The 15,000-nt window shown below is 40.2% G+C and overlaps 1 protein-coding gene across 1 annotated transcript in view; it reads left to right on the plus strand.

Annotated features, from left to right (window-relative positions):
- The window catches only part of LOC138010991 (sortilin-like), a 45,989-nt gene that overhangs the window by 18,377 nt on the left and 12,612 nt on the right, over positions 1 to 15,000 (plus strand). The window contains exons 9-20 of the mRNA XM_068858015.1: positions 313 to 386; positions 685 to 771; positions 1,985 to 2,045; positions 3,118 to 3,191; positions 3,705 to 3,786; positions 5,029 to 5,123; positions 6,106 to 6,294; positions 8,066 to 8,157; positions 8,625 to 8,809; positions 10,695 to 10,800; positions 11,546 to 11,620; positions 12,166 to 12,273. Of these exons, the coding sequence (XP_068714116.1) occupies positions 313 to 386; positions 685 to 771; positions 1,985 to 2,045; positions 3,118 to 3,191; positions 3,705 to 3,786; positions 5,029 to 5,123; positions 6,106 to 6,294; positions 8,066 to 8,157; positions 8,625 to 8,809; positions 10,695 to 10,800; positions 11,546 to 11,620; positions 12,166 to 12,273 (1,228 nt within the window). The remainder of the gene's footprint in view (positions 1 to 312; positions 387 to 684; positions 772 to 1,984; positions 2,046 to 3,117; positions 3,192 to 3,704; positions 3,787 to 5,028; positions 5,124 to 6,105; positions 6,295 to 8,065; positions 8,158 to 8,624; positions 8,810 to 10,694; positions 10,801 to 11,545; positions 11,621 to 12,165; positions 12,274 to 15,000) is intronic.

Consider the following 15,000-nt stretch of genomic DNA (forward strand, 5'->3'; position numbering starts at 1 on the left):
TCTGCATCTGTACTCTCTAATGCATGTGGTTTTAACCATTTAGAACGCACATTATAATTGAAATGTTATTAATGTTTTTTTTTTATGAACCCTTTTTTTTAACATGATACTGTTTATGTTTTCTGAGCTCCTGGTTTCTGTAGCTGGCAAAGGAGGGAGAGCTTTCTTTGTTGCTTTCTTTCTTTTATTAAAAGAATTTTTATTTACTTTCAAGGCAGTGATGACATGTAGATATTTTTGAGAGTTGGGTTGGGGCTCGACAACTGTTTGATATCTTATATCACTATTAAAATGCTTTATTTTGTCATTTAGCCATACATGTCCAGCATGTCTATACTTTTGGAATTCAAGGCCCATTCCTATATGTGTCTATCGACTACGATAAGGTAAATAATAATTGATCTTTTAGTAATAACTAAAAATAGATTCATCAACAAGTGTATTTAGGTTTCATGTTTTTATCATTCACCACTCATTATCTTTCACTGTATCATCATCATTGTCACCACTGCCATTGTTGTTATCATTGCCATCATCGTCATCGTCATCATAATAGACTGCGTCCTCTTGCTTTGAATACAGTCATTATCATTCAAAATATTTTTTTCATTTTTTGCACACCTCCTTTACCTGTCTAATACATCGTAGTGGTCATTCTTATTTGATGTGTGGTTTTGTTTTCAGAATAACAATACGCGTGTTATGCATGTTTCCAAGAATGGTGGTGATACCTGGGATCCTGTGCAAGTGCCGTCTGTCACCCCTGAAAGGGTGAGAATAAAAGTCAATCACCTTTGCTCTCCTGAGACCTTTAAATTGTTGAAGTCACTACATCTAGTTAAGGACAGTGCCTAATTTTGTTATTGCGCATACGTTCTGCATGTTTCGAGATACTCAGATTTCCAATCAGTATCCAACAAGAGAATTTGTGGTAACCATGCGTTTTTCGGAGATAATGATGTTTCAGTTTAGAAAAGAATGCCATACACTGCTTTGTACATTTGTATTTTGAGGCCTTTTACAAAATAATATCAATTATTAAATTCTCAACCTGGCATAATGCAATTCTCGTGCTCTGATTGGTTCACTCAATCTCGGTTATCAGCTCATATACCTTGGTTTGACCTTATATGGTAAATGATTGATCAAAGTGTTGCCAAGCTAAAAGTTTTTTCGCCGAAAAGCGAAATTTCTCTCTGAAGAAAGCAAAAAAAAAAGTTTTTCTGGACAGCTGGGTTAAATTCCGACGTTTAGAAGTACGCGAAAAGGTAAGAAATGTTTTTGTGACGAGCCTGCGTCTGTCTGACCACAAGGTGTTACACGACGTCGCATCTGTTCTCATCAAGTTTTTTTGATTTCGCTTGGATTTGCTCCCTTTTTTCGCTCGTATTTCGTACTTTCTAAACTTTTGGAGTTTAAAGGAATTTAATAAAACAATTATTCCATTCGCGCTTGTTGGATATGAGACTGGTTATAGCCAACTTGGCGCCACGCGCCTCGTTGGCTATTTACTATCTCATATCCAAGATGCGCTCATTGAATAATTGTTAATTGTTGGTTAATATTGACTGTGAAAAATGCTTGGTTACCTACCAATTTTCATTTTGGATTTCATTAACACTTTTTAAGATCTGCTTTTCTTGCACATTAATGAACTGAGCAAAAATAGCACTCTTTTCAATTGATATCACAATTTAGCGCCCAAAGCTTTGTGGGAATAATGCGTGGACAAAGACAAAAACATTTTAGTGATGTTTGTCTGCACTTCGATCCCAAAGTGCTTTGCAATAAGGCGTTGCATTCTATTTTTATCAATTGTGGAAAATGCCATTAGTAGGCACTGTCCTTAAAGTACGAAGTTTTTCTTGTAATGTTCTGAATGTGCCTATATTAGCATGCACTTTGTTTTGATTGATATACAGTGCAGCAATTTTATTTTCAAAATGAAACTATGGTGGTTTGTTTGTACTTTGTTTTGTCATAGTTCTACTCTATCTTGGACATGTCTGAAGGAATGATTTTTCTTCATGTTGATGAATCAGGAGGTATTGCCAAAAAACAATTATTTTTTCACATGTAGTAAAATTGTTGTTACTTACCATCTTGCCCATATTTGGTGGACTGCTCCCACAAATGGCTGTTCCAGTCGTACAACTGTAGGATTTGCGTATTAAATGTTTTCTATTTGGGGACATTTAGAACTGCAGCTAAAAATTTGGTTCTTATACCCAGACTTTTGACAGGACAGGGGCACTGACATGCTAAATTCCTGTTTTTAGGTCAAAATGGGTAAAAATCTAAATTAGTACTTAAGTACACACTTACAACATTCCTGACAACCCACTGACAAGATATGAAGTATATTTATGGCACAAAGAGCTATTTCTAATTATTTGGCGTCTTTGTGAAGACACTGACTCCAAACTTGAAAAAACTGGCCAATTTTTTCAAGTTTCAATCCATTTCCATCCTCTCCATCCTTGGCTGCAAACAACAAAGAATAGCTTCAGTGCACTTCAGTGGTCACTGGCAAGAAAACTACAGCATTACTTTTTGGTTTTCAGTGATGCAAGGAAGTCTTTTAGTGTTTTGAAGTTTGACTAAAAATAGCGTGACACTGCCCCTTTAAATTATTAAGACGGAATCCACCAGAAGTTCGAGTAACAAGTGGACAAAAATCTTGTACCAAGGTTATAAACATTGTATTGCAAACTTCTGTACGACTGTTTTAAATATCTTCTCAAAAAAAATCATTTCTAGCAACTCCAAACGTCAAAAACAACTGTTGAACTTCGTAAGAAACACTTGAAAGTACTGGTGAAATGAAGCTGATGATGAAGTTTTACCTGTGTTTGCACAATTTCTCTGAACGTTGAAATGAAGCTAGATTTAAAATTTGGCATGAAGCTAGATTCAGTTGTCTATAATATTTTCCTGTACACATCTAATACAGAAGTATTGAAATGTGTCATTTTTGCATATATTTTGGAAACTACAGGTTTGACATACACCACGTCTGTAAAAATGTTGGTCTGGTCACAACCCTGCAGTGCACGGATTAGCTACAGGTTTCCATTAGTTTATTTAACAGTTTCGTATTTCTGTGCTCCTCCTCAGATACTGGAAAAGGAATCTTGTACACATCAGACGCTGATGGAATAGTATACAGTGAATCGTTGAAGAATCATGTTGTAAGTTTTTTTTTCTTCATTATAAATGTTAAAGAGAGCTTTGGTCAAACAGTAGCGGGTGGCTCAGTTGGTTGAGCATCGGGCTGTCATGCGGGAGGTTGTAGGTTCGAGTCCCTGTCCGGATCAACACTCGTGATCTTAAAATAACTGAAGAGAAAGTACTGCCTTTGTAATTTCATCTGCAAATGGTTTGACTTTCAAGTCTTCTGGGATAAGGACTATAAACCAAAAGCCTGGACGGTCTCACAAATATTTTTCATGTTCGTAAGTTCCCTTTGGGACGCTAAAGAACCGACGCCCTATTGGAGAAGAGTAGGGGATGAAGTCCCCGGTGTTGTAGCTATCCTGTTCTCTCCAGCACAAGCACCAGGTCGGCAGTGGTGTATGAGGCCACCTAAGCAGAAACAGCCATAAATCAAAAAGGGAATTTTCCAAGTGCTGGAACATGTAGATGTACATTGTAGATGTAGAAATAGCTTTGGTCGTCATTAATCCTTCCTTTATTCTTAATAGTACACAAACTATGGAGAAGTGAATGATTTTTACAAAGTGGAATCCATGAGAGGGACTTACCTTACAAGTCGCATGAATGACGGTGAGAAAAGAGAACAGGACTTCATCAGTTGTAACCTGCGATCAGGCGTACTTTTCTTGAGACAGGTACCTTTTCGCACCATGTCTAAGGAAATGTACGCCTGCTTGCAGGTTACATCAGTTGTTGAGGAGGGTGCCTACCATTGTTATTGCGCATACATTCTGCGCATCTCGAGATACTCCGGTTTCCTGTGGGCGGAATATTTTTGCGCGGTTAAAGACTAAGCGGAGAAAGCAGAACTCAGCAAGTCCTCGTAGTATCCAAAAAGATAGTTGGGAGTAATCACGCATTTTCCCGAGATAATTAAGCTTCAATTTGGAAAAACATAGCTTTGTAGAAAAATGTGTAGTTATCCCGGTTTTCAATGACACTTGTTAGGATTTGTTTTTCCTGCATAGAGCGGTTTTCGAATGAGTGTCGTAAAACCAAAACCAAAGTAATTACTTTGGCCAATCAAAAAGGACTGAGACAATCCAGTAAACCAATCAAAACTCCAAGTAATTACACGTAGCCGACACAAAGCGCGGGAAAATGTGCACGCGCGAGCCACAATTGGTTTTGGTTTCACTTCTGATTGGTTGAAAAAGTGGCGCGAGAACTTTGAACCAATCACTGAGTGAAGTAATGCAAAACCAAAGTAATTATCTAATTAGCTTTTAGAATCTCTGTACGGTGGTCAATTTACATTATCAACTCCGTTGATAAACCAAATTTTTGTAATTATCTAATTACTTTCGACACTCAATTGAAAACCGCTCTATCCCGTAAACCGTGGAAAATTACTTTTGAATTAGTAGGCACCGTCCTTAACTGTGCTTAAAGGTGCTTTGTCACGAAATTCGGCCAAATTCAGTGACTGCGAACTGGCCCCATATCAAGCACCATATCATAAGGAGAATGTGTTGCCTTTTCAACTTCATCTGCAAATGGTTAGACTTTCTAGTCTTCTCGGATAAGGGCGATAAGCCGGAGGTCTCGTCTCACAGCCCTTGTTTTAACTCTGTAGAACGTTAAAGATCCCATACACTGTTTAAAAAGAGTAGGGCACAGAGTTCCGGTGTTGTGGTTTGACCTTTCCAGTACGTGGTCGGCTCGGTAGGATTAGCTGGTAGATCTTCTATGCGAATGAGACCATAATTGTGACTAACAGCCAGAAGTCAGGCTACTTAGAGCCTCAGTCAAACACTCAAACTCAAACATAGAGTAAATTAATTCTTGGGTATTTTCTTTTTGCATTTTTAGATAATACCCTCACCTCTTTGATAAGCCATGATCGGGGTGGCGAGTGGAAACTCATTCCTTTGACAAAGGATCAGTGCAAAGATGTCAAATTGGGGGTAGGTAAATTGTACACCAGTGGGTTTAATCTTGGACAGACCTCTCTGGAAATTATTCCGGCTTGAGTCGTAAGCAGGATTCTAACCTACGACCTCCGTACCACTGGTCGGATGCTCTACCCCTTGAGTTACTAAAAATCCTGGAGAGATACGCTCCTTATCTGTGTTCTGAGTGGACCATAGAGACATGTAGCATTGGGTATTTCTCGGCAAACGGCAAACCCCTCTGAGTGTCACGTGATATGGCCTTGCGGTCGAGTTCGCAGTCAGCCGTTCAGGTTCTGACGGCTGGATACCCTTCTTGCGGTAAGTGATTTACCGCAGCGTGTTTCACCCTTAAAATTCTGTAGGAACTCACGTTTCAACCTATAACTTATGCTCTCTTGAATTAAAACGTTTTTGCTATTCATTTGCCCATCCTTGAGGACACTGGCTCGCTTGAATTAAAACATCTAAAGTAAAACAATAATCCAACATGGCGCGTTTTTTCCTTCCAAATGCCGAACCTTAAGCTAAAGTGTAGTTTTGCCAATACATTTCCTGCATAATCATAAATCCCGCTGCTCTGCTGGATCTACAATATCATACGGCTCAAAGTTCACGATGCAACCGTTCATGTTAACGGAGTAATGCGTGAGAAGGAAGATGAAATACGGATATCGAATAACGTCATCGTTAAATACACGTACCCTAAGGGAGCGCTAAGTTCTATTTCATTTACGCTTTCGTGGTTGTTGCTTAAATTTGATGACTATTGGCTTGCTATCCTAACTGAAAACAGAAGACAAAACAGAAACAGTGAATTAGACTTAAAAGTAATACAATTTATGCTTTATGATACTGAAGCCAGCTTACGACAGCTGCTCTCGACCCAAATTCCTCCAGGAAATTACTTCCCCCAGGTCTCTTTGAATCCTAGCGAAAAGATCTACGTTAGTGACAATTGTAAACTTTGTTTTGTTTGATTTTTTTTACGCTTTAGCTAAACGAGAAGTGCTCACTGCAGATTCACAACCGTTTTAGTGCCAGTAGGCGTGTTGACTTCCCCATGGGACCACTGAGCGTAGCTACTGCTGCTGGTATCATAATCGCTCATGGGGTTGCCGGAAGTGCATTGACGAAAAGAGCGGATGTGTGGATGACCCGTGATGGAGGCTACAGCTGGTATAAGGTCTGTACTTGGAACGCAAATGCCTGCAAATGGCCCTTTTGTAATCGGAAGTATTCATATCTCTGTGCATCCTAGCCACTGAGCAAGGTCTCTAGTTCGGGTATCGCGTGTTGTTAAGATCGCAGATCGGTTGGCTCAGGTGGTTGATTAGCGGACTGTCGTTTGAGAGATCGATCGATCGATCAATCAACCAACCAACCAACCTTTATTTGCCTGTCTTGGCGTTCAAACCCTAAGTGCAAAGTCTTTGCGTTTGATCGAAGGAGAACGCGGCCTACTTTTGTTCAGATTGGGTGATTGTGTGGTCTTGCCAAAAGGAATCGAGATTTTTCTCTGTAAGGGACACCAAAATACACTTTGTGACGTTAATTGTCTGTATTTCCGGACACAAGTGATATTGAAGTTGGGGAGAAAAGCAAGGAACGCTTCGCGTCTCTTGTTGAATCGACGTATTTCTGTTCACTTGCACTTCTGGACATATCTGAGGGCACGGAGTCTTTGAGTTGCGGTCTTTTACTCTTTCTATACTGAGGGCAGCTTTGAATCCTATTAGTAACTTCTACAAAGTGTAGCGGCCTTTGTTGTTATTGTAAACCGCTTTCAGCTTTGGACACGTGGAAGCGTGAGCCCCGCGTGAGCCCCGCTCCTTTATCTCGCGTGAGCAACTGCCTACACACGCCTTCTCTTCTTCTCGTTCCCCGAAATGAAATGCTTGGTCGCAGGCTTCGGGCGTCCAAAGGCTAAAAGGCCACTTTGGAAAATACCATAATACTCTTTGTTTGTTCCCCCAAATTTTTGCATAAGCATTGTTTTTGTTTTCTCTTGGGACCGTTGTAAGTCCCAAGAGGAACTGGAAACAATGCTTATGCAAAATTTTTGGGGAACAAACAAAGAATATTATGGTATTTTCCGAAGTGGCCTATTAATAGCCAGGTGAAAGGTGACTTCATAGGACGGTTGGTTAGTTCGTCGCACCGGCATCGCGAGGTCAAGGTCACGGGTTCAGACCCCTTAAAGTCCTGAATTTTTCAGGCTTCTCAAGGCAATTGAGTTCATAACTGCGATGATCTTAGCTTCACTTTATTTCATATCCGCAGTTCAATGTATGATTCATTTCATATATCATTACGTTCGTTGATCAAAAATACCATCATACTCTTAAGTTTGTCCCTCCAAAATTTTGCATAAGCATTGTTTCCAGTTTCTCTTGGGACCGTTATAAGTCCCAAGAGAAAAATACCGCTGACAAAGGATATTATCTATATTCATCAAGGTCCTACATTTGAAGAACATTCACACTTTTCGCAGCAGAATGTATCAGTCAGAAACAAAAATCAAAACATCGCTTTCTCTTGGTACCGTTATTTCCAACTGGGCAAAGAGAAAGGCTGGGTTCCAGGCCAAGTTTGCAGCTTGTGAGCTGAAAAGGCCTGGTTATGAATTTGAATACGACTAAAGTGAAGCCAATGATGGGATGTTCAAAACTCGCCCGTACATTGGATTTTCTCCTTTTCCCATCGCTATAGGGAAGATATCTGTTTACAAACATTGCTTTTGTTATTCAAATGTGCCAACCACAGAAACAAAAGTTTCTTTGTTTCGAGAGCCAATGAGGCTCTGGTTGGTACATTAATGACAATAGGTGACGTCAGCGATATCTTCACTATTGCTATGGTCAGTAACTAGTTTCGATGGTTGTAAACAAAATCTGAAAATTTTTGTTATTTTAAAACAAACAAGGAAACAAACAAACTTCTCTCTCTTGTTTTAGGTTCTAAAGGGACCTCATCACTATTCTATTGGCGACCATGGCAACTTGATCGTGGCTGTTCCCGCATTTAAAACAACTTCCAACTATCTCATGTAAGATTCATTTCAAACGTAATGAAAAGACGTCTGTTGCGGTTATCGCTTCAAAGGAGATCGAAGGGACAACGGTCGAAACGTCAGCAATTTTATCTTGGCCAAAATTTCCTTTCAAACTTCCCTGAGTTTTCCAACGTTGCTTTGCTCTTGTGCTGACGTCCCTTATGAAAGCCTGTCATTACAGGCAACAGCAAAATGACATGTAAAACGATGTATGTATGGCGGTTTTTGTATCATGTGATTGCTAGCTGCAAAAGGCCAATTGTCGCCTGAACCAGGTTTTATGGCCTTTCTCCCTCCGGTCTCAATTAACTTAGCGGTAGAACATCCGAACTAGTCGTCGGGAGGACGTCAGAAGGTCGTAGTTTCGAGTCTTGTTCGGGAGGACTCGGGCATTTTCCGAGTATGTTCGAGTCATCATTGTGTTAAAATCGTCTCTTTAGCCTTTATTTTGATTTCCACAGGTACTCTGTAAATGAAGGTCGTTGTTGGTTCAAGTACAAATTTACTGAAAACAATTTTCATGTGGTTGGACTGGTAACGGAGCCTGGTGCCAAAACTATGCGGTTCAGTTTGTGGGGCTTCATGCTGCCATCTCGTTTTTGGCAGGTCTTTACTGTGGACTTTGAGAACCTGTTACAGAGACCATGTAAGTTGAAAATGGAATATACCCCTTTCATAATGGCGACCAGATAAAATATTCTTTCACCGAGCCTGACGTGAATAATGATGATGCCTTTGTTTTTGGGACTGAATTTTTATATATCGAAATTGTTCTATTACGTAGGTGATTATTTGAAACATATGCGCTTTCTTTAAAACAATTGATTTCTTCGTCTGTCACCTCGAGAAACGGCTTGCGCCCATTTTGAAAAAAACCGCTTTGGTGATTATTGCGTATTAGTATCACCCAACTAGTGGACAAATGCAAATCCTGCATTTTGATTGGCTACGCTACTAGAGGACTATTAGAGTCCTCGAGTAGCGAAAAGCGTGACGCTTTCCTTCGTTTTATTCCCAAATAAATAATTCAACTTGCATTTGCTAACGTTATTATTGCCTTCTCTGTCCGACTAGGTGGGTGGTACTAAACCAATTAGACCCTTCGCCCTCAAGGGCCACGGGTCAATAGCCCATTCGGCTTCGCCTCATTGGCTATTGACCCGTAGCCCTTGCGGGCTACGGGTCTAATTGTTAAATAGTCACGTCAATAATCACCTGTGTGACTATACTAAAGCTGGTTATCTGTACTTGAGCTGAAGAGTTTGAGGCGACACTTTGGGACGCTAATTGTCCGTATTCGTAGGCACGAGTGATGTTGAAGTTGGAGAGAAGAGCGGTTTCAACATTTGTTTCAACTTACATTGAAAACTCTGTTCAACCAATTGTTGGGTGCGTTTGAACAGGTCGTTCCACGTTGGTTGCGGTCACACTTGAGAGAAACACAGTATAACACTCGTGTTGACAGTACTCTAGTGTCAACTCACTGGTGATTTGAATCCCGAGGGTAACACTGAACAATAGAACTTGATTTAACACTATTGTTAAACTCCCTAATGTGCCGCAACCATTGTTGAAAGGGTAAAACATGTTGAAAGCTTGTTGAATCAAATGTAAACTGATTTAAACTTTCATTCAACGTCGATTCAACATTTGTCTTGTTATAAAAAATTTTCAATTTCAATTTCAATTTTTTAAAATTCTTAACTCACCCTAAATGTATATATTTACAAGAACAAAAAAAATGAATGACGAATGAATAATTACAAAAAGGCAATAGTTGTGTGTAAGTTTGTGTGTAAGTGCATTCCTGAGACAAGCGCCAGTAAACTGAGAAATGTTGGATGGAGATGAAGCCGTTTAAACAGTTCGTTCAACGTATGTACAACATACTCGTGCTCATATCAAGCCGTAAATCTGGACGAGAGTCTGGTTTCTTGCCCCTAGTTTCTCGCCCACAAAGTGTTGGCTCGATAAGCCGCTTTCAATATATTAAAATTCAGCTTGAAAGAGAGGTTTAGGAGACAAAGACAAAGGAAAGTGGATGATATGCTAATCTCTTTCACTTTCATTGCAACTTGTTTCTATTGTTTAAATTGTTCTCACTGCATCACTGTCATCAAGCTGAGTATTGATATTTCGAAAATTGCCTATTCTTTGATTGCAGTCACGTGATAAGGTGGTCGTGTTGGTGCCAAAACAATAGCAAAATGTAGGTCACGTTTTGTGTAATGGTAGAGTCAAATTCCCAAAGGACTTTTTCTCTATTGTTCTTTCCACCAACATTGCCACCGTGACGTCAGCTCCAATCAAAGAATTGTTGAATTGTTGGCGTGATGTTGAAAACACTTGAACAGCCTCCGCACAACTTTGATTTTATTTTCGTTTCCAACATCTGCCCGAGATCCCTTCAGCTTTGTTGAATGCATGTTGAAGCAAAAGTTGAAACCTTTTAAATGGGCCACAACTATGTACATTTCTGGGCATATCTTCACGACCATGAAATCTAATGTTGTGTTGTTTCACACTGGCAGGTAAGCCCGAGGATTATGTGGATTGGGTGCCTCACGGTGAAGGGACTAATAAAGGTTGCCTGCTCGGCAGAATGGTTACGATCAAAAGACCCAAGAAGGAATCTCTGTAAGTTGATGAATTATTTGTCTTTTTAGCTCGTGGAGAGCTATCGGGATGGTTTGGGAATCAGGCTGTCAGGCGTAAGCAGTGGAAAATTTGTAATCGATTTCTGATCGTCTCAAGTTCGGCAGGCGCATTCATGCTTTCGTTAAGTGATCGTTAAGGCGGCTGCATGGCGCATTCCTGCATTCGTTAGATGGTCGTTAAGAATGCTCTTATCCGGCTACCAATGAAAGACGTTCAATATAATGTATTGCATTGCATTTGTAACCACTCTATAGGCTTGGTAATTCGCTACATCACCTCCCTGATGCAGTATCTTACTTACTCCAGGAGCTTAAATACCACAGTTGGTGTACAAAAAAATAGAAAATGGCCTCGGAAGTTTTGCATAATAATAGAGTTAAATTCCCAAAAGACGTTCTGTACGCCAACATGGCCTGCCTGACGTCAGATGTAAACCATCAACTTCCACAGAACTAACCGCAAAATCCAAGTTTGTTTTTGTGGCCTGATTCAAAGATCCAGAAGTATGGTGAATTTTTTACTAGTTAACCCTATTCTATTGAAGACGTTGGATGTTAACCTCGGTGAATTAATTTTACGATGGTGCCTCGGGGACACTCGGAAAAACTCAGAGTGCTCCGTCCGATTACTAGTTCGAAAACTCTACCGCTTAGCTTTCGAAGATTGTAGACTATAAACAGAATTTTGGAGTGTGCATTTACCGTTTTTGTGTTGTGTTCAACAGTTGCTTCAATGGCATTGGTTATGTCATTCAACAGACTTCAAAATGCTGCAAATGCACTCAAGCTGATATGGAATGGTAAGAGAATGCTGATGTGGGAACTTAACAAATTGACTCAAGGGGTGTATATGTCGAAACTACTCCGGACAAGGAATATTTTTTTGCCCCTGTTCTTTTTGGAGCTATATCGTTTTCGTAGTTAACGGCATTCCAGACCTAGGCCAGACCACAACAAGCCTGACAAGTTTTGGGGACGCTTTAGATACATGTACAGGCTCTGGGAGTAGGATATTATTACCCATGGGTGGATTTAATATCCCAGGGATGTGATATTACCCTTAAGTGGTGGGATATTGCTCCTGGTGGTGCGAAATTGACTAGTTCTCAAAGTGACAGTGTCATGGCGCTTTGAGTTAATTTCATTTGTCAAGGGACTGACGAAAACTGGTGCTCTTGGCCAATTTGCAAGGAAACAGAAGAGTACTAAAATGGCGGCCATTTTGGAATAAAGTACATATATAATATTTCATCTCAAAGAAAATGTGAACAGGTGGCCTGTGTAAACCTTGAAACTGCCCTTTTAATCATGCTCACAAAGAATTTTAATAACTTTGTGTTTTTAGTGACTATGGGTATTTCCGGAATGAACAGCAAAAGTGTGTACCGTCGAGTAAACGCGAGCCGGAACTCTGTCTAAACGGTGACATCGAAAAATTCAAGGAGTCTTTAGGGTATGTCACTTGTGGAATATTTTTTTCTAGATTTCGTACCCCACTCCTCGACATTAGGGACCTTTAGATCGGAGTACGAGTTTGCCGTTCTGAGCATGCGCACTTCGAAAAATGCCGGCCTCCAAATCTTATGCGCATGCTCAGTACGGAAAACTCGTAGTCGTCCTCGTCCTCCGATCTAAAGGTCCCTATTGTCTTTATGTAGTACCAAAGTCTCTTAACTGACATGGAAAAAAATGTACGGCACTGAGCAAGGAGAATTAACATATGGATCTTGCGAGTGAAAGGGTTAAGTGTAACGACTTTCCGTTTATAAGGACTTGTAGTACGAGTTTTCCGTACTGAGCACGCGCATTTCGAAAAATGTCGGCCTCCAAACCTTGTGCGCATGCTCAGTACGGAAAACGCGTCCTCGTAGTCGTCCTCTGATCTAAAGGTCCCTACTTGGAAACGACAACGGTGACGGCATCGAGAACGTCACAAGTTGGGGGAGGAAGGGGCAAAAACAATAGTTTTGCACTCCCTGCCACATTCTTTGCCATCATCTGCGAAACAACAACGTGAAATTGCCAAATTTGAGGTTTTATGAAGGACGTCAGCACTTCAAGGTAAATTTTCCTTTTCTCCCCTAAATTAAGCGGCGCTCCGACAAGTGTCATTCTTGAGGAACTACCACACCCTTGTCATATATAGAAGGTTGAAATACTACCGAAGTTATTACAATAACGCGAATTTATATTTTTAGATGACGTTCTCGTTGCCGTCACTTAAGCTCTCTACTTAAAATCAAACGTCCAACGTACACTGTTTGAATAATCGTTAATTATGCATGACAACGTACTCACTCTGATTTCTGGGTTATTAAGAGTCCACTCCCCCGTAACACAGCATTCAAACCTGAGCCTCTGTCATGTGTTTGTATGTGTGCTAGTGGGCCACATTTTAACACTTGTGGGTGACTAACTTGGCTCATAAATGAAAGGGGCTCAGCTTATGAACTTTGTGTTGATACAAGCTTTTGTCCTTCTCTTGCGTGAGTGTTCACTGTTTGTGATTCAACGACAAAGTTTACGTGGTAAAGCCCACCCAAGCACCTGACGACACTTCCTGTCGTTTTACACAAAGCAATATTCTTAACCTTTATGGTTCTTACGTACGTCCAGCGAAAATCCTGGATATTTAGTAAATAAACCCCTTCGAGCGGCTGGTATGTCGGCTGAGAGAGTGTCCGAAAAATGAATATTTATAATGGTAATAGAACTGAGTCGAGTCTATTTCGGTCTGTAATCATACGAGTGATTAGCATTACGCAGTCGTCCGATTTGTTTAAACACGAGTATGATTACAGACCGAATCGGACGACACGAAGTCCTGTTACCAATTAATCATATCCATTACAATTCCGAGAAAACAAATGCATTCCTTTTTCACTGCCTAATGTTACAAATTCGTTCATTTTGGAAAATCCCCAGTTTGGTAGGGTAAGTGGTTGCTGTGGTTATTGTGATAAATTCTGTGATTGATGGATCAAGATGAGTGCACGTGATATGATTGGCTGATGTAACTGTCGGATTACAGCCAACTGTCCGATTACAACCTTGCACAATACTAAGTGAAAATAAATCACTTAATGCACCAATCAAATTTGAGAATATTGTAATGGTTATGAATAGACCGAGAAGCGAAGCTTCGAGGGCAAATGTGAAATTTTGAGGACAGTCTCTCAGCCAAAGACATTATCAGCCAGCAAGCCAAAAGGGGCTTTATTTATTTAATAACCCTCCCAGTGTTGCTCTGATGGCGATGCTTCGTATTTTTCCATGCACTGTTTGACTAGAAAGAAAGCTTTCGGTCTCAGGAAAAAAATCTAGTCACTTTAAGTCATTGCGAATTGAAAACTCGAAAACAAGGCACTTTTTGCATACTGAAAAAGAAATTTCAACCATGAAAGACAGAATGTACAAGTCTGGATGACAGTGTTTTCAAATGCAGCTGGACTTTTTCTCTCCTTCGAACTGTTGGTTCATTTTATAGGTGGTAAACACAGTGTTTACTCTATAAAATGACTCAGCTTAAGTTCCCGTAGGATTAAATCTCTAAAGTGTGCTCACAGCTTTCTTCACCTTCAAAGACGTTGACAGCATACGCCTTATTCCCAAAATGGCCGCCATTTTAGTATGCTTTTATTTCCATGCAAATTGGCCCTTGTGGCCTCATTCAAAGTTAAATATTCTTTTGAATTTTACGTTTGAAAGCGAGGCCATAAGAGCAAATTTGCATGGAAACAAAAGAACACTAAAATGGCGGCCATTTTGGAGTAATGTGTATATTTTCTTGACTTTCTTGTGCTTTCCGGAAAAGCATTTGCAGCCAGCTTTTTAATGTCACTATCACTAGACTCCAGAAAACGAGTTTGTTTTTCGTTCATGTAAAATGAAAACTCTTCTGCTGCCTTTTTTTGCTGACTTTATTTCTTTTCAACGGAAATGATCGCTGCAGCATTTCGCAGGGCAAATATCCACACAGAGGGTTATTGCACGATAATTATCGCTGAAAGGTCGTCGACCGCCTAAATGGAAAGGTCATGTCACAGAGTGAACAACTATTCAAAACAGCCTCTTTTAATTCAGTCGATCATGATAAATTTGTTTTCGACGGTTTTGGTCGGGTACTTTGGTCAGGTGTTGCTTTCAGCCTGGTCTCGTCAAGAAAGCCAGGCCCTGTTGC

Source organism: Montipora foliosa, chromosome 7 (genome assembly GCF_036669935.1).
Source record: "Montipora foliosa isolate CH-2021 chromosome 7, ASM3666993v2, whole genome shotgun sequence".
Taxonomy (NCBI): domain Eukaryota; kingdom Metazoa; phylum Cnidaria; class Anthozoa; order Scleractinia; family Acroporidae; genus Montipora; species Montipora foliosa.